We start from the raw sequence: 26,013 nt of genomic DNA, 5'->3' as shown, positions 1-26,013 counted from the left end.
CATTGAGTCCATGATGCAATCTAACCATCTCATTCTCTGCCATCCCCTTTTTATTTTGCCCTCAATCTTTTCCAGCATGAGGGTCTTTTCCAATGAGTCGATTCTTCGCATCCAGTGGCCAAAGTACTGGAGCTTCAGCTTCAGCATCAGGCCTTCCAATGAATACTCAGGCTTGATTTCCTATAAGATTGACTGGTTTGACCTCCTTGCAGTCCAAGGGACTCTCAAGAGTCTTCAGCACCACAATTCAAAAGCATCAAGTCTTCAGCACTCAGCCTTCTTTATGGTTCAACTCTCACATCTGTAAATGACTTGTGGAAAAAACCCACAGCTTTGACTATACAGACCTTTGTCAGCAAAACGACGTCTCTGCTTTTTTAATATACTGTCTAGGTTTGTCATGGCTTTCTTTCCAAGGAGCAAGCATCTTTTAATTTCAAGGCTTATAGTCACCATCTGAATCCATGAGCCCTCTTTATCTCTTTCATAGTAGTATCCACTGCCATCCAAACTGTAGCAAATTTTACATATCCTAGTGCAAAGACTCCCAGAAAAACATCTTTTCTTTTCACTATTTTAAAATGTATTGAAAAGTAGGCTTTTATTTATTTGGTTTTAATTTGATTTAAATTTATTTGGCTATGCAGGGTCTTAGTTGTGGCAGGTGGGCTCTTAGTTGGAGCATACAGGATCTAGTTCCCTAACCAGGGGTCGAACCCAGGCCCCCCGGGCTGGGAGCGAAGAGTCTTAAAAACTTGACCACCAAGGAAGTCCCAAAACATCTTAACCTTTTCTTCATAATCTGGAAGTTCATTTTTATGTATGGTTATTATGTCTATCTAGGAGTAGTTTCTCTTTATGATTTTTTTTCTAATTCTGGATCTTTCTCATATTTGTCAACTTCCAGTAAAGGACTCCAAGCTGGCACAGCTGCTGCAGACTGGGCTCCAGGCCACAGGGATACCTCAGGTCATCTTGGGACTTGTCCATGTACCAGATCTGCACCATGGTCTGGGCCTGGGGGGCTGTGGGGCTGCGCTTCCCACCATAGTGGGCATTGCAAGAACCGGGCGCTCTGTGACCTGCGTGGGCTGAGCTGGGCAGTGGCCTCTTTTAGGGGGCATCCCAGTTTGGGCCACTGCCCAATCCTGGTTTGCCAGTCATTGAGACTGTGTAAGACCTGACCCAGGGTATTCACTTACAATAACAAAATGTATGAGTGATACTTTCTCAAAGGTTAATTGCAATGTGGACTCTGAAACCACACAAATGTGCTTTTCTCCTCTGTTACATTCAGACCTCTCACATTCAAATCCATTCTCTTTACCCATGCATGACTTTTTAACATCATGCGTTGGTCATTTGGAAAATACTGGCTCAGTGAGTTATGCAGATCTTCCCAAAGTGGACACAGTTCCTTATACAACATGAAAAAAAAATCACATTTGTTAATATCACTAATCTCATTAGAAACATTATTAAGAATTGGAAAGCTCTCAAGCTCAGGGTATCCACAAGTTTTCCAAAATTTTAGTTTTCCCTTGAAAGCTCCAGTTTAAAAAAATCATTGGTAACAGACACTATAAGCTATTTTCTTGAAGTGACTGGTTCATTTCATTCATTTTTGAGAAAATATCTACCATATACTTGTGTCTGAATGGCTTCTCTATCAGTCGTTCTTTCCAGTTAAAACGATGTTCCGTGAAGAAAGCAGCTGGTACAGCTCACAACTTAAATAAAGCATTCCAGTTCTTTCTAAGTTCTTCTCCAGCAGACAACCATCTTACATGGGTCTGCAGCACAAGTGCTTTGTATGTATTTCCATTTGTATTATATATATATATATTATTTAGGATATTACAAAGATGTATACCCAAGAGTTATGATCTAATCAAATAATTAATTTTTACTGCTTTATTAAGATCTTATTAATGGACTTAAAAAAAAAAAAAGAGTGCAGGGTGGTGAGAAATAAAATCATCATGGTTTGGTGCCTCTGTCATGACTCAGGCTAAGTTGTAAGCAGTTATCCCCACCGTTGCTTTTGCATCATTTGGGCAAATGTTAGCACAGTGAGAAATATAACTGACTTACTACTATGATCATAATTTAGATCTCGTGGTCCTCCCCTTCCTCAGGGTCCTCGGACCATACCCTGAGAACCGTTGGCTGCTGCTAGGTTGCACCGTCTTGTCTTAACCTCCACCTAACTTTACATTCATTGAATTCTGATCTTTCCTCCTCTGGTGTCCCCAGGAAGAGCCCAGCACCTGAGCTGGCAGCTTCCAGTCGGAGCCAGATCCGCAGGGGAGGTGAGGGGGCGGGTGGGGGGGGGGTGTGGGTATGTGTGTGTGGGGGGGCAGCAGGGCACTGCAGCTGTACCCCAGCTGCCCTCGCCCCTCTTTCCCTTACCTCACTTCCTCTTTCCCTCCCCTAGCCCCCTTAACCCTTTGCTTTCCCCCAGGTACGGAGGAAAAGCTTCAATTTAAAGAAAGCTGCCAGAGTGAATAATTCTGGGATAAGAGGCACTCTGCACAGCACATAAACTACTGTGACAATTTGTTTTAAAATTTAAAAGACTCTAATTATCTATATCCATAGATATCTTTAAAAAAACACAATTTATTATTTATTTATTTGGGCTGTGCTGGGTCTTGCGTGGGGCTTCTATTGTTGTGGAGCACAGGCTCTAGGCACTCTGGCTTAGCTGCTCTGCAGCCTGTGGGATCTTCCCAAGAACAGAGATAGATGGCGCCTCCCCGCATGGCCCCTGGACCACCAGGAAAGCTCTATCTATAGATATCTTGATTGTTCTTTTTCTGGTTTCATATTTTCTTGTTATGTAATTGTCAACCACCATAGAATTGTATAAAGTAAAAATTGAGAGTCTCTGACTATACCCCTCTCCCAGGCTGTCTTTGATATCTGTGCCTCTAATTTTTCCCACATATGTATGTATAAGATAGGATGCATGTGTGCGTGCTAAGTCACTTTAGTCGTAGCCTGTCAGGCTCCTCTGTCCATGGGATATACCAGGCAAGAATACTGGAATGGGTTGCTGTACCTTCGTCCAGGGGATCTTCCCAACCCAGGGACTGAACCAGTACCACCTCAGTTCAGTTCAGTAGTTCAGTCCTGTCTGACTCTTTGAGACCCCATGGACTGCAGCACGCCAGGCCTCCCTGTCCATCACCAACTCCCGGAGCTTACTCAAACTCATGTCCATTGAGTCGGTGATGCCATCCAACCATCTCATCCTCTGTCGTCCCCTTTTCCTCCAGTACCATCTGGGAAGCCATAAAATAGGATATTTATCTGCAACTTTCTATTTTCACTTAATATGTCACAGTGCATTTTTCTATATCAGCAAATATCTACTTCATTCTTTCTTATTTGTTCATTTATTTATTCGGCTGTGAGGGTTTTAGTTGCAGTACTCGAGATCTTTAGTTGCGGCATGTGGGATCTTTTCATTCTTTTTTTTTTAGTTGCAGCATGTGGGATCCAGTTCCCTCACCAGGGACTGAACTTGGCCCCCTGCTTTGGGAGTAAGGAGTCTCAGCCTCTGGACCAGCAGGGAAGTTCCCATTCTAGGCGTTTTATCTGCAAGAATTTATTTAATCTTAAGAATCTGCCTACAATGCAGGAGACACCCTGTAATGCAGAAGACCCGGGTTCAATCCTTGGGTCAGGAACATCCCCTGGAGAAGGAAATGGCAACCCACTCCGGTATTCTTGCCTGGTATATCCCATGGACAGAGGAGCTGGGAGGGCTACAGTCCACGGGGTCGCATGCTAAGTCGGACACGACTTAGTGATTAAATCACCCATAACTGCTGGGAGTAGGTACTGTTGTTATCCCCATTTGCAGTTGAAGCAACTGAGGCTCAGATTTGAACAGGCAATGAGAGAATTATAACAAAAGATTTCTACAAACGGAGAAAACTTTATGCTCTGGGACTGTTACCAATAGAGTAATGAAGCCTCTGATTCTTTTTAATGCCTTTCAATCATTTCACCTTCCTTCAACTTTGGATCTCTAGTTTTATTAGGAATTTTGAGGATCAACGTAAGTAATCTAAGAGAAAATTTCATGAAATTAGTGTTTTTAAATCTTCCAAATTTGTTTCTGGACTCCGCCTGTTACTGTCCATAGATTTATTTTACACAGCTAAAATCAGAGTAGTAGTTCCTGTTCTTTTTTTAGGAGGAGGGGTCTGTTTACCTTTTAATATGATTAAAGTGTAAATGAATGTTGTGCCCCTCCCCCTTATCCCCAAGGGACAGTGCAGGCTTGAGAAGTTGAACTTGTACTTGGCCAACAAGGATGAGTTGGGTCTGTCTATTGAGAGGGGGTGGTGGTGGTGGTGGCGGCAGTGGAAAGAACCCACTTGATGGAAGGAAGGGACAGTGCAACTGCTCAGAGCCAGGGACTACTCAGGGGAACGGCTAAATCTAGGGTTTGTGTGGAGAGGGAATAGTAGAAGAGAAGGGTGGAGAGGTAAGTGAAGGTTATGAATTGCTATAAGCCCTTCAGATTTTATTGTATCAGGCGTGAAGAGCTACTTCCCTAATTTGAGTGGAGTGACTGCTCAGGCCTGTGCTTCAGGATGACGAGGCTGGAAGTGGCTGGCAGAGAGGGCAGATGGGAGGGGGAGTGAGCACAGACTACTGGCAGGAAAATCACTTTAGAGATGACCATAAATAGCTCTGCTATCAACACCTCCCCCACAACCCTCCCCCTTCCCATTTTCTGACTTCTAATAATGGCCTCACCATTCTCCCAGTGCCAGCGATGGAAGTCTGAGTCACTGTGCCTCCGCCCCCATCCAGCAAGCTGCAATTCCTGCAGATGCCATCTCTAAACCACCTCTGGTCTTGCTCCTTCTTGAGGGTCCTCCCTGGACCCCGTGTCAGGCCTGTCTCTGGTTCAGAAACCCTGGCCTCCCTTCCCTAGGCCTGCTCCCCTACTCTCTGACATCCCCTCACTGCTGGGCCAGATGTTCCCAGATGTTACCCTTCTGCCGACATACAGAACATGAAACAAACATAGGCTGAAACGAAACCCCTGCAGTGTCCACCTGGAGGAAGTGCAAGGCCCTCACTCTCCTTGTCTGCCTGGTCAGCTTCCTCCCGGTCTTTTCTTTTTAATTTATCTATTTATTTTGACTGTGATGGGTCTTTGTTGGTGCCTGGGCTTTTTCCCTAGTTGTAGAGAGCAGGGGCTACTCTGTAGTTGTAGTGCGTGGGCTTCTCACTGCGGTGGCTTCCCTTGTTGCGGAGCGTGGACTCTAGGGAATGTGGGCTTCAGTAGTTGCTACAGGTGGGCGTAGTGGTTTCCGTTCCCGGGCTCTAGAGCACAGGTTCAGTAGTTGTGGCACAAGGGCTTAGTTGCTCTGCGGCTTGTGGGATCCTCCCAGACCAGGGATAGACTGGTGTCTCCTGCATTGGCAGGAAGGTTCTTTACCACTGAGCCACCAGAGAAGCCCCTCCCATGTCTTAAAGATCAGTGAGCACACACGTGATGGGTGTTTCTGCCCTGAGCTCACCAGGGTCTCCTCCAGCAGAGGTGGTTTTCTGTTCGCCGGATGCCTGGGGTGTCATCCAAACTCCTCTTGGGACACTTTCCTGTTATGTTTGGTTTGTGCTTGATTTGTGGCTTCCTAAGGGTAAAGACTGAGTGACATGCATTTTTGTGCCTCCACTGGGAACTGTGGAGAATAGCAAAGAGATAAGAAAGCCTTCCTCAGTGATCAGTGCAAAGAAATAGAGGAAAACAATAGAATGGGAAAGACTAGCGATCTCTTCAAGAAAATTAGAGATACCAAGGGAACATTTCATGCAAAGATGGGCTCGATAAAGGACAGAAATGGTAGGGACCTAACAGAAGCAGAAGATATTAAGAAGAGGTGGCAAGAACTGTACAAAAAAGATCTTCATGACCTAGATAATCACGGTGGTATGATCACTCACCTAGAGCCAGACATCCTGGAATGTGAAGTCAAGTGGGCATTAGGAAGCATCACTAGGAAAAAAGCTAGTGGGGGTGATGGAATTCCAGTTGAGCTATTTCAAATCCTAAAAGATGATGCTGTGAAAGTGCTGCACTCAATATACCAGCAAATTTGGAAAACCCAGCAGTGGCCACAGGACTGGAAAAGGTCAGTTTTCATTCCAGTCCCTAAGAAAGGCAATGCTAAAGAACACTCAGACTACTGCACAATTGCACTCATCTCACACACTAGTAAAGTAATGCTTTACTAGCTTTACCATAAACTTCCAGATGTTCAAGCTGGTTTTAGAAAAGGCAGAGGAACCAGAGATCATATTGCCAACATCTGCTGGACCATTGAAAAAGCAAGAGAGTTCCAGAAAAACATCTATTTCTGCTTTATTGACTATGCCAAAGCCTTTGACTGTGTGGATCACAAAATTCTGAAAGAGAAGGGAATACCAGACCACCTGACCTGCCTCTTGAGAAATCTGTATGCAGGTCAGGAAGCAACAGTTAGAACTGGACATGGAACAACAGACTGGTTCCAAAGAGGAAAAGGAATACATCAAGGCCGTATATTGTCACCTTGCTTATTTAACTTCTATGCAGAGTACATCATGAGAAACGCTGGACTGGAATCAATATGCCGGGAGAAATATCAATAACCTCAGATATGCAGCTGATACCACCCTTATGGCAGAAAATGAACTAAAGAGCCTCTTGATGAAAGTGAAAGAGGAGACTGAAAAAGTTGGCTTAAAGCTCAACGTTCAGAAAACTAAGATCATGGCATCCAGTCCCATCATTTCATGGCAAATAGATGGGGAAACAGTGGAAACAGTGTCAGACTTTATTTTTTTAGGCTCCAAAATCACTGCAGATGGTGACTGCAGCCATGAAATTAAAAGACACTTACTCCTTGGAAGGAAAGTTATGACCAACCTGGACAGCATATTAAAAAGCAGAGACATTCCTTTGCCAACAATGGTCCATCTAGTCAAGGCTATGGTTTTTCCAGTAGTCATGTATGGATATGAGAATTGGACTACAAAGAAAGCTGAGCACTGAAGAACTGTTGCTTTTGAACTGTGGTGTTGGAAAAGACTTTTGAGAGTCCCTTGGACTGCAAGGAGATCCAGCCAGTCCATCCTAAAGGAGATCAGTCCCGAGTGTTCATTGGAAGGACTGATGTTGAAGCTGAAACTCCAATACTTTGGCCACCTGATGCAAAGAGGTGACTCTTTTGAAAAGACCCTGATGCTGGGAAAGATTGAAGGCAGGAGAAGGGGACGACAGAGGATGAGATGGTTGGATGGTATCACTGACTCAATGGACATGAGTTTGAGCAGACTCCGGGAATTGGTGATGGATAGGGAGGCCTGGTGTGCTGTAGCCCATGGGGTTGCAAAGAGCTGGACACGACTGTGCGACTGAACTGAACTGAACAAGGAATCTGCACATGACCTAGACTCAACAACTTAGTTGAAGTTGACTAAAAATGTGCAAGGGTGGGAGTTTCCAATTCTGCTGACCCCAAACTGGAGGATCTAAGCATCTTTCCTTGAAACATCATCTTTCTCTGAGGTGGCTTCAAGGCTAGTAGTTATCACCACCAAAAATTCCAAACAAGTACAATAAATAGGGACTCTGGTTCCTTCTCTTTTTCCTTAAAAGAATGATGGACTCTCAGCCAGGTATATGGATGTGAACTGGCTTCCCTGGTGGCTCAGACAGTAAAGAAGTTACCTGTAATGCGGGAGACCCAGGTTTGATCCCTGAGAAGGAATGACTACCCACTCCAGTATTCTTCCCTGGAGAATTCCATGGACAGAGGAGCCTAGCTAACAAAATGCATATCACTCAGTCTTTACCCTCAGGGTCACAAAGAGTCGGCCATGACTGACACTTCACTTTCATGTGTATGAACCAGAGTTCTGCTACTTCCCAGCTGTGTCTTTTTGAGCAAGTGTGCTAACTTCTCTGAACCAATGGAGCTGACACCAACTGCCTCACCAAATGATACTGGATGGACAAGGCTGCCATGGAGCTGGAGCCCTGGGAGGTGGGGCAGTGAGAAGAGTTTAATCGGAAGATTTTGCCTTGATTATCCTGGGCTGCTGCTGTGCTTGCAAAGGACCCATGTGTTCCTACCCTGATCCCTCTACAGGTAAGGGCCAGACTCTGGAATACGCTGATACTCTAGTACTGCCTCTTGCCAGGCCTCGATACCCTGGTCCACAATATAAAGAAACAATATGTGGAGGGCAATTTCTTTATAACCATTTCAGATGTGGCAGTACAGGTAAGTTGTACATAACAGAATCTGATCTTTTGAGCCAAAAGGAGGCTGGGGGGAGGGCATTCTCCCAGTTTATAGGTATAAACAGTGAGGCCTTTGTACCTGATGATACTAGGATGGCATGAAAGCCAAATACCAGAGGCTTCCACGGTCTCTGCTTGTGGGTTTTTGTTTTTTTCTTCTCTTTTTTCTACTTGGGTTTTGAGCAAGAGAATTGGGAACAAAATGAAAGGGATGATGGGTTATTCTGGGACATGCTGGCTCAAGATCAGGCCTCTGAATAAGGCCTTAGACTTTGGGGGGGTGCCCCAAACAGCCCCGCTTTGGGCCCAATCTACTAGATCTCTGGGCCAAAGCGGTAGCTCTGCCTGGCTGAGACAGGGAGAAGGAAACTTTGAAGTCAGTAATTCAAGGTCACTTTGCTGGCCCAGCTCCATCTGGCAATGTTGACTCTGAGGCAATGAAGGGGAGAGCTGGGAACACAGGGCAGAAAGAGGTGGCCAGCATTGGAGGGAGCTGGTGTAACTGGGAAAGTGGGGGGCTGGCCTCAGATGTTTCTAAATAAAACCCAGCCCCAGCTGAGACTTTGGTTGTTTATGGCAGATCCGACCAGTATTGTCTTTTGTATGAAAGCAGGCAAAAACGTGCCTGGTAGATTATTCAGCCAGGCTGCCTGAGTACTGCCTGATAAGCATCGGTGGTTGTACAGGGTGTGTCAAGGCTTTAACATATGTTTTTTCACCCAAGTCTTCTGGCAGCCCTGTTACTGTTATCGTTCCCCTCTCGGAAGGGAGGGTACAGACTCTGGCTACGCTGAATGACTTCGAGGACTAGCAGCTTGACCTGCTGAAGCAGTGGGACTCCAGTTCTTGAGTCGGGTCAGTCTACCTAACGCGTAGGAGGATCTGAGAGCGAATCCGAGAAGACCCGAGGTGGCCATGATCTTAGTTCAAGAACGCGGAACCCGCACTGGTTAATGCGCCCGGAAATTTCAGCCCAGCCAATGTGAAGGATGCAGTTGTTTGTTCAAATTTGCCTTTTTGGGCTTAAGCTGATGCGTCAGCAATGGACACTCTGGTTTAAATAGGGCATCCTGGAATGAGAGTTATTCCTCGCTAACGGCTCCCCCAATCCTCCAGCTCCCATCCCCTGCTCCCGGTGCCAGTCGGTCTCAGCGTGTTCCAGGGTCTGGCCTTTACCTGTAGAGGGATCACGGTCTCACTCGCCTCTCGCTCCAGTGGAGCCGAGCCTCCTCCGGTGCCCAGAGAACCTCTCGGGGTGCGGGGGCGGAGCCTCGGCTGGTGCAGGGCCGGGGGAGGAGTCCCCCAGGCCGGACTCCGCCTCCTCCCGGTGAGGCCCAATAGGGTGGCGGCCCCGGCAGCCCCGCCCCGGCCCTGCCCGCGCGGCCCGCGCTTCGCAGGCCTCCGCAGCCCGCCGCCAGGCAGCTGCCGGCGCTCGGATCTCGCCTACCCGGTTTCCTTCGCTCGCTCATCCGCCAGTCCGACCGCCCACCCGCTCGGGATGGCTGGTTACCTGCGGGTCGTACGCTCGCTCTGCAGAGCCTCTGGCTCCGGGTCGGCCTGGGCGCCAGCAGCCTTGACAGCCCCCAACTTGCAAGAGCAGCCGCGGCGCCACTGTGAGTGCCACGAGGAGGGTCCGGGCGGGGTGCGCGCCCGGCACCGCGACGTGGCGGCCTTCCGGGCGGGGACCAGCGAGCGCGACCCGGGACGCCCGCGGGCCGGGGATGGCGGGGTAGAGCACACAAAGAGCCGGCGCACGGGGGCTTGCTCCCTTGCCCCACCTTCCAGGCTGTGCCAGTCGCAGGGGTGGGGACTTGAAGAAAGGTGGCAACTGGTAGCCCGGGGCGATCTCGGCCCTTGCAGCCCTGCGCCCCCAGATTTTCCCGCAGGGGGTTCTGGGGGTATCCCGGGCTCAGAGGGTATCCTGCCCGCCCTGCGCTCCTGGAGGGAGACAAAGCAACCGAGTGGGTGCCGGAGCGCCTGGCCCGCTCCCCAGCGAGAGGGAGGGTCTCGGCGCGGTCCCTGATCAGACAAAGGAGGGGAGGGAGGAGGCAGCCACTTCCCCTTCCTTCTCACCCTGGGCGCTAGGTAACCCCTGCTCGCTGTCAGGCGCTCGTCGGCTATTTTTGGAGCCTTTTAGGCTACAGCTGGAGGAGCGTCCTTTTTATTTTCGCTTTGTTTGGACGCCCCCGTTCTCCTTGTCGACACACTTGAAGCTCCATCCTGGGGCCTGTCCTTGGCTTGACCGGCCTCTTCTCGCCAGCAGGCTCCCGCGCCACTCCTGGGCCCTGCCCAGCTCACCCGACCAGGAGATCTGGCAACCGAACCAAAATGTCACTTTTCCAAATCGTGCGTCATAACTTCTGTGGTACCCTTAGTCCACTGCTTCGGAGAGGCGGCAGTATTTTTTTTTTGGCCGTGCCAGGTCTTCGTTTCGGCATATGGGATCTAGTTCCCTTATTCGGGATCGAACTCGGGCCCCCTGTATTTGGAGCGCGGAGTCGTAGCCACTGGACCACCAAGGAAGTCCTGAAACGACAGTAGTCTTGATAAGTAGGGCATCCAGGGACGGGGGAGCCTGGTGGGCTGCCGTCTGTGGGGTCTCACAGAGTCGGACAACACTGAAGTGACTTAGCAGCAGCAGCAGCAGCAGCCTGAACTTCCATTACCAAGGCAGGCTTGCCCCTTTGACATTGGTCTGCCCCCTGGCTCTCCATCGCAGGCTGCAAAAGGCAGGGAACAATGTGGGTCCCTTGGCCCTGGCTACTGCCTGTTGCCATGGAAACCCCTCTCCTGCCTGGCCCGCAGCCCCTTGGAGTGAGGACAAGGGGGTGGGGCCCAGGCAACTTGGTCTTACTGCTGGAGTAGGTAATCTTTAACCTAGTGTGGGAGCAGCTGACCAGAACCCAGAAAGGCCCCGGCCCTCTCCTTTCAAGGAGAAAGGGGCATTTCTGTTTTTGTATACTCATGGAATTTGTCTTTAAGGAGCCAGCCCTGCAACTCAAGGTTCCATGGGTCCCCAGACCCCAGACAAAGTTTCCCATATGGCACCACCTTCAGCAAAATATGGCAGGAGTTAGATACATTCGCCACTTCTCCCTTTTATTTTTTCTTCTGCATATATGGTAAAAAATTAAATTAAATTAAAAAAAAAACCCACATAAACAAGAAAACAGAGCCCCTTTGGGGGCCTGAATTTCGGTAACATGTAAAAAGAGCAGCCAGTGGCAGGTCCTTTCAGAAGCCCCTAAGAGGGGTTTAGTTATTAATGAGGAGAAAGCCTGGTGTTTGAGTTGGACATGCATGCGACCGTACAGTTGTGACCTCTGCTAGCTTGTTACTTGGCAACGCTGCTGGAGACAGAATACTTGGCATTCCCCTCGATGACAAGAAAAGAATATGCTTTGGCTAAAATACTCTTGTGTTTTTGCTGCCGGGTAATTCCCACACGTGTCTCTTTCTAGTTTTGCAACTCACAGGCCTCCTACTGGTGGTGGTTCTGATAAGTTCGCCTGGGGAAGTGAGGGTGGGCTCTTCTCAACCGCTCAGCGGGATCTTTATCTGGCCTTCCTTCGCTCCGCTCCTAGCCTGGGAACTTCTTAATTTCCTCACCCGCCTGTTCCTCAACTTTTCAGATCTCCGTGACCTGCTTCAGATCTTGGTGACTTGTTTGCCCTTTTAGATTTCAGAGGAAATTATTTAACAATTGTTCGAAGTTGTGCAGACCTATCAGTAGTGTTCTTATGTGTTCTCCACTGAGCCTTGTTTCAGCTGCATCAGATAAGACCATAGCTACCCCATCAGACGTGGCACTGCTGCTGCTGCTGCTGCTGCTAAGTCGCTTCAGTCATGTCTGACTCTTAGCGACCCCCATGGACTGCAGCCCACCAGGTTCCTCCATCCATGGGATTTTCCAGGCAAGAGTACTGGAGTGGGGTGCCATTGTCCGCAGATGTGGTGCTAGGAGTAAAGAAACCGTCTGCCAATGCAGGAGACATAAGAGATGCAGGTTGAGTCCCGAGTTGGGAAGCTCCCCTGGAGGAGGGCGTGGCAGCCCACTCCAGTATTCTTGCCTGCAGAATCCCATGGACAGAGGAGCCTGACATCCATAACGTTGCAAAGAGTTGGACACACTGAAGTGACTTAGAATGCATGTACCCCATCTGGGGTGTTTTGGGTGGTCATGTTTCGGCCCTGTAGGTTTTAAAGAAAAACTTCTGGAAGGGCCTGGGGCCTGTCCCCCAGATCCTTTATGGAAAGCTGAGGCCTCTTTTACTGATTCCAGGATGGGGTGTTGGAAATTGCTCTCTGATTACTGGAAGTCAGCCTTGTGACTTGCTCTGGAGTTTACACTTCTGTAAACCCATGTTTAAAATGCCAATAGATGGCAAATATTAACGTGATAAATTGTGAGCTACTCCAGCCCGTTACCTGGCCACCCAAGTACATTCGTGATGGTCTGGTGCCATTTCATGGTGAGAACTCACCGGCCTCGGTGTGGTAAGGTATCCCGGGATGGGGGAGGGGATGGAGTAACTTTCTGACTAAAGAGTAGGTTATGACCGGGCAGCCCTGACCAGACTGAACTGACCGTAGCTTGACATTCATTCATGGACTTCAGCAAATATTGTGCTTCTATTATGTGCCAGGCACTGTGCCAGGGACACTCTGGGGACAGAGCTGGGCATAAGGGACAAAGACTTCTGTGCTTATGGAGCTTAAATCCTAATGTGAGGAAGGACAGTAGACAAGGTCGAAGTTGGCTGGTGTGATGTACATGACAAGAGCCAAGGAGAACAAATAAGGCAGAAAGATACGGGTGAAGGTCTGGGTAGGGCTGCCAGGTAAGACCCAAGTGAATGAAGGATAGTAAGTCCCCTATACGACCTAGTTCTGTTCCTAAGGCCCATTTGTTTGTAAGTCCAACAAAGTTAGCTTAGGTACCCAGCTAACACAATGGGCTATTTAGTACTGTACTGTGATAGATTTATAATACTTTTCACATAAATGGTCCATAAAAAAATAAAGAAAACATTTTTAATTGTACAGAACAGTGCCTTGAAAAGTACAGGAGTACAGTACAACACTGGCACACAGGTGCTGGCATCGAGTGAACAGGCGCGAAGAGTTACTGACTGGAGGCGGGAGATGGTAGAGCAGAAGGGTCGTCAGCAACAGGGGACGGAGGGCAAGCTGCAGTGTCGCTCACGCCGGTTGCTGGTGGCACGGGTTCCGGTTCCTTGCTGGAACCAGATGCATGTTCGCATCTTTGAAAGTCTGCATCTCGAAAGTTCATACGTAGGGGACTTACTGTACTGAGGGAATAAGGGAATGAAAACAGGCCGTTTAGTGTTCAGGGGAAGAGGGAATGCTGATGCCAAGGCCATGATGCAGGAGGGTACCTTTGCTTGTTGGAGAAACAGAAAGTCAGGCTGGCTCAGAGCGCGCGATGGGAGATGAGGTCAGGCTGTGGGGGTTGGGGGGGGCTTGTAGGCCACTTTGGAGGATTTTGGCCTTTTCTGAGTGAAAGAGGAGGCTTTTCAGGGCTTTGAGAGGAGTGTAACTTGATTTACATTTTAACAGGACCGTTGGCTAGCATCAGGGACCTGGCAGGAGGGTTGCTTGGACCTTGGTGGCGGTTGGATTCTGGGCTTATTTTGTAGGAAGAGCCGGTAGAATGTTTGTGATGGTTTGGACGTGGATGCAAGAGAAAGGGAGGCGTGAAGGAGGACACCAAAGAAAATGCTAGAGCTTCTTCTGGAATTGCTGCCCAGCCTTCTTGAACCCTCAGGAATTGGGGGCTTCCCCCCACATTCTACTAGGTCTCTCTGCTGACAGGAGCGTGGGTGGGAATGTGGTGAAACCAGTTACATAGACAGAGGGGGGCGAGGGGGTGCCTGTCATGGGAGGGCCCTTTAGCCCAGAAGCTAGATCTCTTTACTTGAGCAGCAAGTAGATCCTGAAACCCGGGCTGGGTTTTGAAATCCTTACTCCATGTTCCCCGGCTGGGAGTTGGCCTAACGGACCTCTTGGGACTGGTGTAATTCCATCCTACACTCGGCCCAAGAGGATAGTATTTGTGCAGTGGGTCATCTGAAGATTTCATGGTGACTGTTACTTGGATTTCAGGTCACCTGTCACCACCTGTCTCCCAGAGAGAGGCAGATGGTGGGGTTGTCTCCACCATAGTGGCTAGACAATAGGCAAGCTTTCAAACTCAGATGCCTCGGGGTGCTCTGGAGGGCACATGGCAGGGCTGGGATGGAGGGAGAGGCTGACCTCTATCAGCCTGTCCTTCATCCTTGCTGTGGGCGAGCAGGGGCTCAGTGGGATGAAGTGACTCCTTCTTTAAGAGGGACTGGATTTTTATGTATAATCTTTTTTTTTTTTTTTTTAAACTGGTTTAAACTGGTTTAAAAAGCATTTTTTAATTTCTTATTTTTTATGGTAAAACTGCACAAGAAGAACTTCCACCTTAACCATTTTCATGTGTGCATTTCGGCGGAGTAAAATACACTCACCTCGTTGTTCAGCAGTCTCCACAGCTTTTTCATCTTGCAAAACTGAAACTCGGTACCCATTAAACAACTCTGCTTCCTTTCCTCCCCCCCGGCCCCTGGTAACCACCATTCTACTTTCTGTTTCTGTAATTCTGACCACTCTATGTACCTCATGTAAGTAGAATTGGACAATATTTGTGTTTTGTGTGACTGTCTTGCTTCACTTAACAGGATGTCCTCAAGTTTTTTCCATGTTTAGCACGTGTCAGCATTCCTTCCTTTTTAAGGCTGAATAGGCTGTCGTTGTCTATATATAACACATTTTAAAAAATATTCAGATTAAAATATTGTTCTTCTGAGTCAGGTATAGGAATTGTGAAAAGCTTGTGATATAGTTATTAAATCCTTACATACTTAATACTATTTCTAATTTATTATGAGTTACTTCCCAAAAATGTTAGTCACAGCTGAATTGAAAAAGTATTTGAGTACTACATAAAGTTTCCATGCTATGCTAAGTCACTTCAGTCGTGTCCGACTCTGTGAGACCCCATAGATTGCAGCCTAACAGGCTCCTCCATCCATGGGATTTTCCAGGCAAGAGTACTGGAGTGGGGTGCCATTGCCTTCTCCGAAAGTTTCCATAGGAGCAGGCATATAAGGCTTTGTCATATACTTATGGAGAATTGTTGTAGGTGTTACAGTTTATGAGGTCCCCAGTTTGACTTAATGGGTTGAATAAGTCTATAATGTTACTAGCTGCATTGTAATTTCCAAAAGTAATAATGCATGTAATTAGAAATAAAATAAGAAAAACTTTTTTTTTAACTTTTTATTTTGTATTGGGATTTAGCCGATTGACAGTGTTGTTTAGATTCCACATATAAGGGATGTCATACGATGTTTTTCTTTCTCTGTCTGACTTGCTTCACTCAGTATGACACTGACTAGGTACATCCATGTTGCTGCAAATTATTTCATTCTTTTTAATGGCTGAGTAATATTCCATTGTAGATATGTACCACATCTTCTTTATCCATTCCAATAGAGAAGCTTTTTAAATTAAAGATCTTCTTCTCAAAAACAAAGAAGTTATTTGGGAAAGGTGGTGATGTTGTTTATATAAGTACACCACATTGTAAGTCTGATCCAAAAGGAATTTACCACTGTGGAATTTGAAACAAAAGAACCAGTGGCAAAGGCTATTGAGGTAGGGCCAGATCCGTCCCTGAAACTTGGAAGCGCTTCCTTTTTTAGTTTGAAAGCAAGTACATCCATGTTTAAGAGGTGTGGGGCCCAGTTTTGGAAAAAACTCAGAATCATGAACATAGTTTAACTTTTTGGCGAAAAGTTTTTTCTTCAACATCCTGGATTCGTTTCCAAAGGGTTCTTTTCTCGTCTTGAATGTTCATATCACACTTTATTTCTCCATTCATCTGTTGATGGACACTTGGGTTGCTTCCACCTCTTGGCTATTGTGAATAATTCTGTTGTGAACATGGTTACACAGATAACTTTTTGAGACCCGGCTTTTAGTTATTTAACCAATTTTTTGAGGAACCGTCGTACTGGTTCCCATAGTGGCCCCACTATTTTATATTCTTACTAGCAATGTACAGGGGTTCCAATTTCCATCCTCATCAACACTTGTTACTTTATGGCTTTTGTTTTTGTTTTGATAGTAGCTATCTTAAGGGATGTGAGGTGGTATCTCATTGTGGTTTTTGTTTGCATTTCCCTAATGATTAGTGATGTTGAACATATTTTTATGAGCTTATTGATGGTTTTTTGAGAAATAGCTATTCAAGTCCTTTGCCCCTTTATTAATCAGGTTTGTTGTTGTTGTTGAAAGGGCCTGTTTTTTAAAGCCTTGGTCACCAAACAGCATGAAAAAGAAAAAAGAAAAAAAAAAAAGACCCACTACAAAATGACCCACCCCACAAACAAAATGAGCCACAAATAAACAAGAAGACCCACCCCACAAACAAAATGAGCCTCTGCTGCTGTGGCTCACACCTCCGATCCCTGTTCCCAGCTCCTTTGGGCAGTTGCTTTGAGGAAGGCTGACACTTGACTTTGATAATAATGCCTCTTGCTCTCTCTATTATCAATGGTGATAGTGATAGGGTTAGTCGCTCAGTCGTGTCTGACTCTGTGTGACCCCATGGACTGTAGCCCACCAGGCTCCTCTGTCCATGGGATTCTCCAGGCAAGAATACTGGAGTGGGTTGCCTTTCCCTTCTCCAGGGGATCTTCCCAACCTAGGGATTGAACCTGGGTCTCCTGTATGACAGGTGGATTCTTTACTATCTGAGTCAGTTTTCCTTTCCATCCTCACTCTTTAAGGGTAGGCACTGTTGTGTTGAGGTGTTTCAGGAAAGGCCATTTACCCTTGACACCTGGTTGTAAATAAGCGGGCCCTGTGGTCTCTGAGGGTTTGACATTTGCATACACAGCTGGGAGGGCTGCCTGCTGTGGTCTTGACATTGAACTCCCCCACTGAGGTGTGGTGTCCACAGGCTGCTGTGCCTGAAGCTCAGAGCTTGAGTGGAGCCCAAGCTGAGGCTGAAACCTTTAGGACTGGCCCCAAATGGACCTCTCCTTAGGGATTTGGATTATGGTAGCTTTAGTACATTTAAAGGTCTTCCCCTGGTAGCTCAGCGGTGAAGGTTCCACCTGCCAAGAAAGAGACGGGGGTTCGATCCCTGGGTCAGGAAGATCCTCTGGTGAAGGAAATGGCAACCTGTTCCAGTATTCTAGCCTGGAGAATTCCATGCATGGACAAAGGAGCCTGGGAGGCAACAGTCCATGGGGTCCCAAAGTGTTGGACATGACTGAGCGACTGAACAACAAGTACGTTAAAAGAAATTGATGGCTCTTATCACATTAACTCATAGAAGATGCATCTGAAAATTAAGTGAGCTGGCTCTACAACAGCCCAACAGGTCCAACAGGTTTCTGCAGGGCCACTCCTGCTTTAGACCAGACTTGCTGAAGGTCCAAAGTCCCCACTGCACCTTGGGAGGAGCTGGAGCAGTGCCAGCCGTGTTCCGTCTTGTTCCCTGGGGGAAGAAATATTTGGAGCCTGTGTTTGCGTTCTGCTTCTCTCCATCTGGCCCACAGGGGCATCCAGAGGCTATGCTTGAGCCAAGGCCCTGGGATCTATCCTGACCCTGACACAAGCCATGCTCCCTGGGTCTCATTTTTCTTCCTTTTTAGATTAAAAAAAAAAAAATCTGTTTGCACATCTTTGGAGAGTGAGTCGTCCGGCTGCACATAATTCACTTGCTGCTTCTGCAGGAGGGGGAGCGAATGCTGGGCAGTGGGACCTGGCTGACACGCCTCCCTGCATGGTGAAGGGTGGGTCTGGCCAGGAGGAGAAGGGCTCTCCCACCGACCTCTTCTCATGGCTGTGATATGCTGTGCGTGTGTCTGGTTCTAGATGCCGACAAGAGGATCAAGGTGGCGAAGCCAGTGGTGGAGATGGACGGCGATGAGATGACCCGTATTATCTGGCAGTTCATCAAGGAGAAGGTAGTTCCCTCCCAAAGTGGGCGGCCTTGCACGTGGCTGGCCGGGCTCAGTGATCAGTCCCAGCTCCCGTCTCCTGAGCCCTGCTTCAGGTCCCCGGGATTCACCCATCACCCTCGTGGGCAGGAGCAACCCTATTTGTCTCCTTCTGCCCACCCTTCTGTCATGTCCAGACTACTCATGGGCCTTGTTATTTTATTTATTTTTAAAATATTTATTTTTTTGGCTGCATTGGGTCTTAGTTGTGGCTCTTGGGCTCAGTTCCACAGCATGTGGGATCTTATTTCCCAGACCGGGGATTGAACCCACATCCTCTGAATTGGAAGGCAGGTTCTCAACCACTGGATCACCAGGGGAGTCCCTGCTCTTATTATTTTTTAAAATACTTCTTTTTTTGGCTGTGTCAGGTCTTCACTGTACATGGGGGAATTTTTCGTTTCGGCCTATGGACTTTAGCCATGATGCAGTCTCAATAGTCGTGGTGCGTGGACTTAGGTCAGGCACGGGACTGTCCTCACCAAGGTTAAAGCATTTTAAAGAATGTGATTAAACATAATCACATATCATGTCTTTTTTTTGGCTAAATTAAGCTTTTGTTTTACTCTTCAGATTAATTAACACATATATACAGATACAGGAAATATAAGAAACACACTGGAGGAATTCAATCTGTGTTGCAGATTGACTATTTATCTCCTTTCAGAGAGCTGGCACAGGTTGACTTATCCTTTAGGAGTTTCTTTTTTGTTTTTAATTTATTTTTTATTGAAGTACAGTTGAGAATGTTGTCTTGATCCACTGCGTTCCGACGCACTCTCTTGAGGGAGTGAAAGCTGAGCAGGGATCATGAACCTTTCCTTAGCGGTCCGGGGATGTCATCGTGAGTGGTGGGGTGGCGTCGGTTGGGGACAGTGATGTGTTTGAGCCACCACTGCAGGTGGTTCCCAGGGTGGCTGCTTGACTGCTCCAGAGTCTCTGTGGGCTGGGTCTGCCCGGGGGAATACACGGTCCATGTGAAGACCCCCGCCTTGTGTGTCTGTCTCCAGGAACAAGGTTGAGAATTGCCGCTTCTGAATGGGGAAGGAGAGGGAACCCGCTGTTCGGAGAACTCTAGATGTGTTTGGAGTGGGGTTTGGCTGAGTTGATGGGCCACCGCGGGGGATCGGTGGTGTTTTACGTGGTCCACGCTGGGAAAGAGCCCTCCAAGGGGCTTCAGCCTGATCTGCCAGCCTCTCTTCAGAGCCCCAGCTTCCGGCCAGCTTTGGCCAGCCCTCCAGAGGTCTTTCCTCTTCCCCTCCCAGACGGGGTGAACCCAGGTGCCCCTGAATCCCAGTCAATCTGGGCTGATGCCTGGCCCCGGCTGTCTGTTTCTAGCTCATCCTGCCCCACGTGGACGTCCAGCTCAAGTATTTCGACCTGGGGCTCCCGAACCGTGACCAGACCAATGACCAGGTCACCGTCGACTCCGCGTTGGCCACCCAGAAGTACAGTGTGGCTGTGAAGTGCGCTACCATCACCCCCGACGAGGCCCGTGTGGAAGGTGCGAGGGGGCGGGGTGGGGCGGCTGGGACGCGCGGGTGGGGACAAGGAGTTAGAGGGTCGCGTCTTAGGCTGAGCCTGGCGGGTGGGGCTGGAAGCGCAGCGTCTGGACTGAGGCTGTGTGTTGCCAGGTTCATCAGGCTGAGCTCCGCCCAGTGTGAAGCGGCAGTGATACGGCTGACAGAGTGCTCACCACGTGCCAGCTACTGTTCTGGGCACTTCACACACAACGTGCATTTAAGTCTCACAACAAGCCAAAAGACCCGGGGTTTTATCAACAGTTTCGTTTTATGGGCTCTTGCCTGAGGTGGCACAGCTGGATCTTGAAGCTAAGAAATCTGATTCAGGAGTGTCCATGGCCACTCTCGACTCTGCTGCTTCCCCAGGGTGGTTTTTAGGAGCCCCCTTCTAGCTACATTCCCGCTTAGGGTTCAAATCCTGGTCGGAAGGTTTGGGCTGCAGTGGGGCCACTTCATCTTTGTCCTCATAGAGTTCAAGCTGAAGAAGATGTGGAAGAGCCCCAATGGAACCATCCGGAACATCCTCGGGGGAACTGTCTTCCGGGAGCCCATCATCTGTAAGAACATCCCGCGTCTCGTCCCTGGCTGGACCAAGCCCATCACCATTGGCAGGCATGCCCACGGCGACCAGGTTGGCCCTGGTGGGAGTGGGGCTCCGAGGGCCTGGGACACCTTACCCCCAGCTGGAGCCCTGGGCCTGAGCCATCTTCTCATCTCTGCAGTACAAAGCCACAGACTTTGTGGTTGACCGGGCTGGCACATTCAAGGTGGTCTTCACCCCAAAGGATGGCAGCGGCCCTAAGGAATGGGAGGTGTACAACTTTCCCGCTGGTGGCGTGGGCATGGGCATGTACAACACGGATGAGGTGAGCAGCGGCTCCTGCGCTCCCTCCCCCACCTATGTCTCTGTCTCCGGCCACATTGGGTTGGTGGTTCTGACTCTTCCTGTGTCGGTGGCCTGAAGGTCTGAGGCCTGAGAGCAAATGCATCTTTAAGTGTATTCAGGGCGCCCTATGGTACGCCTAGCATCCTGTGCTCATTCTCGGGTGCGTCTTGGGGCATATTGGTTGTCAGCTCTTGGTTTACAGCAAACTGGGTAAGTGCTTCTTTCCCTCCCTACCCCCATTTCTTGGCTTTCCTTTCCTCTGTGGTTGGCCTCATTCTTAGGCCATGAAGAAATGGCCAACACTGGCTCCGGGCTTATCCCTGCCAGCCTGGCTATCCTAGCAGAAAAGAGCCTTTTTGGCTCCTGGTTCCAGCTGAAGTAGATGGCTTGGGTCACATGGCCATCTCCCAGCCAATCATGAAGGCCCAGGGGAGGAAGGGCTCTGACTGGATAAACCCGGGACACAGGAGAGACAAGCAGGTGGGCTGAGGGCATGGCCCCACCCTAGCCATATGGTTTTGGAAATGGGGAAGGTGATAGCTTTTCCAAGTAAAGCTGGGCGTCTGCTTTCTCCCAGAAATTGGGAATAGGGTGGTGGGCCAGCAGCAACAGCAGATGCTCACTCCAGGAAAATAAAAAGTGAAAGTGTTCATCGCTCAGTCGTGTCTAACTCTCCATGTCTGTAGCCCGCCAGGCTCCTCTGTCCACGGAATCCTCACTCCAGAGGGCTAGGTGAACCCTGACTGCCTGGGTCGAGTGCGGGGAGGGAACTGCTGTTCCCAGGGCTGGGCCTGCCCGGGGGACCACTCCAGGGACCTCTCTCTCCCTGCAGTCCATCTCAGGTTTTGCGCACAGCTGCTTCCAGTATGCCATCCAGAAGAAGTGGCCGCTCTACATGAGCACCAAGAACACCATCCTGAAAGCCTACGACGGGCGCTTCAAGGACATCTTCCAGGCCATCTTTGAGAAGTAATGGCTTCTCCCTTTACTGTTTCCCAAGGAGTCCATGACCCTCCTTCCTGGTCCGCTCAGTCTTACCCACCCGGGGAGGCTGTCCTAGTGTGTCTGTCTTGGCCCTGAGGCTCAGGGAGGGATTCCCCAACCTGTCAGCCTCCTGCCCGCTCTTCACCACAAGCCCCTTTGCTCCCAGGCACTACAAGACTGAATTCGACAAACATAAGATCTGGTACGAGCACCGGCTCATTGATGACATGGTGGCTCAGGTCCTCAAGTCCTCGGGCGGCTTTGTGTGGGCCTGCAAGAACTACGACGGAGACGTGCAGTCGGACATCCTGGCCCAGGGTACGCTCTCCGCGGGGATGGGGGTGGACCGTCGGTTTTCCCTTGCTGGGAGAGAGGGTGGGCCGGGAGTCGGGGCGCTGGTTTGCACACCCTTTTGGGAGGAAACTGCTCCAGTGGAGCAGCTGGACTGGAGCTTGCCTGCTCATCGCAGGGTCTGCTGTAGACACATGGCCCAGGGGCTCTCTGGTGTCTGAGTGAGGAAGGGTCATTTGTTATGTTTGGACTGGGGTATTGCTAAGGCTGCTGTTCCAGAGGAAGTAGTACACAGCAATTTAGGTCCTAAAGGCCAGGCTTGTTAGCCCTGAGGTTGTTCCCATCTGTGAAAGGGCCTATCCATGCAGGAGATGTTCCTGTCCATGCAGGAGACTCAAGAGACACGGGTTCAATCCCTGGGTTGGGAAGATCCCCTGGAGGAGGGCATGGCAGCCCACTCCAGTATTCTTGCCTGGAGAATCCCATGGAGAGAGGAAGCTGGTGGGCTACAGTCCATGGGGTCACGAGGAGTCAGACATGGCTGAAGTGACTTAGCACAGCACAGCGCATGGAAGGACCAGGTGACTCTGCTTGGCTCCAGATTTGGTCGAGGTTTGGCTGTAGTAGAAAAATGGGAGTAAGTATTTGGTTGACTGAAAAGTTTGTTCAGGTTTTTCTGTAACATCTTTGGCCAAGTTTTTAGCCAACCCAGTACAACCAGATGCTCTTTAAATTGCAAAGAATTTGTTCTGCACAGTAAACCTTGTGGATATAGGACAATATTGGGGGATGATGGCAAACCCCCCAGCCCTACAGCATCCTAAAAGACAAGCTGAGTTGCAGCAGAAAGCCATTAGGGAGGAACAGAAAGAAATATTCAGTTGTAATGGGAACGAGGGGCTTCCCAGGTGATCCAGTGGTAAAGCATCTGCCTGCCAATGCAGGAGACGAGGGTTCGATCCCTGGTCCAAGAAGATCCTCTGGAGAAGGAAATGGCAACTCACTTCAGTATTCTTGCCTGAGGATCCCATGGACAGAGGAACCTAGGCTCCAGTTCATGGGGTCGCAGACAGTTGGATACAATTGAGCAGGCACAGATACAGTCATCTTATTGGGACTCAGAGCAAGAAAGATAATGGGAAGAGGCAACATGTATGCATAGGGAGTGGAAGAGAAACCAGGCTCTGTGAGAGAGGGGGGCGAGGTCTAGCTCCCATGAGGAAAAAGTGAAACCCATGTCAGGCTGCAGTGAAAAGGCAGAGGGTCTCTGTGCTTCATAAAAACCTTCGACTTTATTTTGAAAAGTTCAGTGTGACCCTCTCACTAGAACAGTTCCTATCTAGGATGGAAGGATGACAAGCCCTAGCACACAAGAGAAAGGCATGAAGTGTGTAAGGACTAGTGAGTATGAAGGTCCCACGTGAAAATGGAGATGGGATCCCCCTTTCTCTGCCCCAACAGCAAAAATTCTTAGGCAAATAATTTCCCTCTAGAAGTTGCCCACTTTTTCTTTCTTGGGCTTATTATGGTGCTGTGGGGTGCTTTTGAAGCCCAGGAGACCTTGACCATAGTAAACATTGACATCTGGATTTGAAAAAATTTGGAAGTAGATCACAAAGCTCTTTTTAAATTTTTAAATATTTATTGTTTATTTGACTGTGCCAGGTCTTTGTTGTGGCATACAGGATCCTTGATCTTTGTTGCCGCCCTTTGGGATCTTTAGTTTCGTCATGTGGGATCTAGGTCCCTGACCGGGGATCGAACCTATGCCCCCTGCTTTGGGAGTGATGAGTTTTATCCACTGGACCACCAGGGATGTCCCAAATCGTAAAACTTTCAAGTGGCCTAAAAGAGCAGAGAGCTTCCTGGGTAGCTCAAACAGTAAAGAATCTGCCTGCAATTTGGAAGACCTGGGTTTGATCCCTGGGTTGGCAAGATCCCCTGGAGGAGGGCATGGCAACCCATTCCAGTATTCTTGCCTGGAGAATTCCATGGACAGAGGAGCCTGGCGGGCTACAGTCTGTGGGGTTGTGAAGAGTCGGACACGACTGAGCAACTAATACACACATACTCAAAAGAGCAGATAAAGGGATGACTGTAAAATAGCTGGCCACAGGCTTTATTCTTCCTGCTTGAATGAGCCTCTTGGTCACCTGCCAGGGTAGGTGGGTAGAACTTTGTGGGGGGGGGTCTTGTGCCCTGGGGGGCCATAGATTCTGGGGTACCTGGAGGTAGGGGATGTGGGTGTATGCTAGCAGGTGGATGAGAACCACCTCTGAGTGCCACCTGCCCTGTGCTGGGCCCTGGAGACCCAACACAAGTGCCTGAGGAGAGGTGCTGGCACTGAGGGGGGTCTTCCTGCTCTCCAGGCTTTGGCTCCCTTGGTCTGATGACGTCCGTGCTGGTCTGCCCGGATGGGAAGACCATTGAGGCTGAGGCTGCTCATGGCACGGTTACCCGCCACTATCGGGAGCACCAGAAGGTGAGTGCCAGGGCGGTGGCTGCGTGCCCTTCTATGCCCAGAGCCCAAGCCCACTGGCCCTGAGGGCTGGGCGCGTGGGCCTGGTCCTGTCAGTCTAGAGGGGGCATCTGTGTCCAAGGGGCCTTTACATTGGTTGCTTGGCTCTTCATCCCCCTGTGACCTCTTCCTCCAGGGCCGGCCGACCAGCACCAACCCCATCGCCAGCATCTTTGCCTGGACACGTGGCCTAGAACACCGGGGCAAGTTGGACGGGAACCAGGACCTCATCAGGTGAGTTGGTTCTGGGCAGGTTCTGGGCTTCAGCTCCATACAGCTGGGGTCTCACTCTGCCCCGTGCCCTGCAGGTTCGCCCAGACCCTGGAGAAGGTGTGTGTCGAGACAGTGGAGAGTGGAGCCATGACCAAGGACCTGGCAGGCTGCATCCACGGCCTCAGCAAGTGAGTGGTCTGGGGTCAAGGCAGGGCTGGGCTTCTGGGGCCTCAGGGTCAGGTGGATCGTAGCCCAGGGTCCCTTGTAGAGGCTTCTTCCTAAGTCAGCTTGGCTGCCAGGGGACAGGACAGGTCCATGGCCCTGAGTGATGGCTGGGGCTAGCCTCCCCACACCAGGCCCAGTGAATGGGTCCCTGTCCCTAGGCCAGCTGCTCAGAACCTTCCATCCCCTGCCACAACCACCTCCCGGCTTCTCTCAGAAGAGCTTTACTGAGCTGCCTGTTGTAATCTGGAAAAGCAAAGCCAGGCCTCGCTGGGTTCCTGCTGAGTTTGCTGTGGCCCCCTCCCCCCCTTTTTTTTGCCCACACCATGCTGTATGTAGGATCTTAGCTCCCTGACCAGGGATCGAACCTGCACCCCCTGCAGTGGAAGTGCAGATTCTTAACCACTGCACCACCAGGGAAGTCCCGTTGTAGCCTCTTGACAGTGGGCTCCAGGTAGCCTCTGGCTTGCAGCCCTCCGCACAACGGCACGAGAGGCCTACTGTCTGGACGCTGCCCTGGACGGGGCGGCGGTGGCGGGGGGGTGTCTGTCAGGACCACCCTCACATGCACGTGCTCTCTCAACAGCGTGAAGCTGAACGAACACTTCCTGAACACCTCGGACTTCCTGGACACCATCAAGAGCAACCTGGACAGAGCTCTGGGCCAGCAGTAGCGGGCCAGGGTTGCTGCCAGCTGTCGAGCTGGCCGGGCCGGAGGCGAGCGGGCAGCCAGGGGTCCCCCTGCCCCCCCGACCGACACGCCCCGCGGTGGAGGGTGAGCCTCTTAGCCCCTGTTAGGAGGCCTTTCTAGGGGACGTTTTTTTTTTTATAAGCAAGAAGTTTTTAAAAGTATCTGTGTGTTTCCCCTCATGGTGACGTGAGGCAGGAACAGTGTGTTTTACCTCAGCCGGTGGTATCTTTTGCATACTGTAATTTATATTGCCCTCGGGACACATGGTGCCATATTTAGCTACTAAAAAATTCTTCACAAAACA

The 26,013-nt window shown here is 49.6% G+C and overlaps 1 protein-coding gene across 1 annotated transcript; it reads left to right on the top strand.

Annotated features, from left to right (window-relative positions):
- Positions 1–9,700: 9,700 nt before the first annotated feature.
- IDH2 (isocitrate dehydrogenase (NADP(+)) 2) lies at positions 9,701–26,013 on the top strand. The gene is made up of 11 exons (XM_055556655.1): positions 9,701–9,930; positions 18,257–18,348; positions 19,720–19,885; positions 20,375–20,535; positions 20,627–20,770; positions 21,623–21,759; positions 21,941–22,092; positions 24,435–24,547; positions 24,720–24,817; positions 24,892–24,984; positions 25,605–26,013. Exons 1-11 carry the CDS (start codon positions 9,816–9,818, stop codon positions 25,690–25,692), a joined length of 1,359 nt encoding a protein of 452 aa, XP_055412630.1. The 5' UTR covers positions 9,701–9,815; the 3' UTR covers positions 25,693–26,013.

Source organism: Bubalus kerabau, chromosome 19 (assembly GCF_029407905.1).
Source record: "Bubalus kerabau isolate K-KA32 ecotype Philippines breed swamp buffalo chromosome 19, PCC_UOA_SB_1v2, whole genome shotgun sequence".
Classification (NCBI taxonomy): Eukaryota; Metazoa; Chordata; class Mammalia; order Artiodactyla; family Bovidae; genus Bubalus; species Bubalus kerabau.
This window is presented reverse-complemented; position numbering and strand designations above follow the sequence as displayed.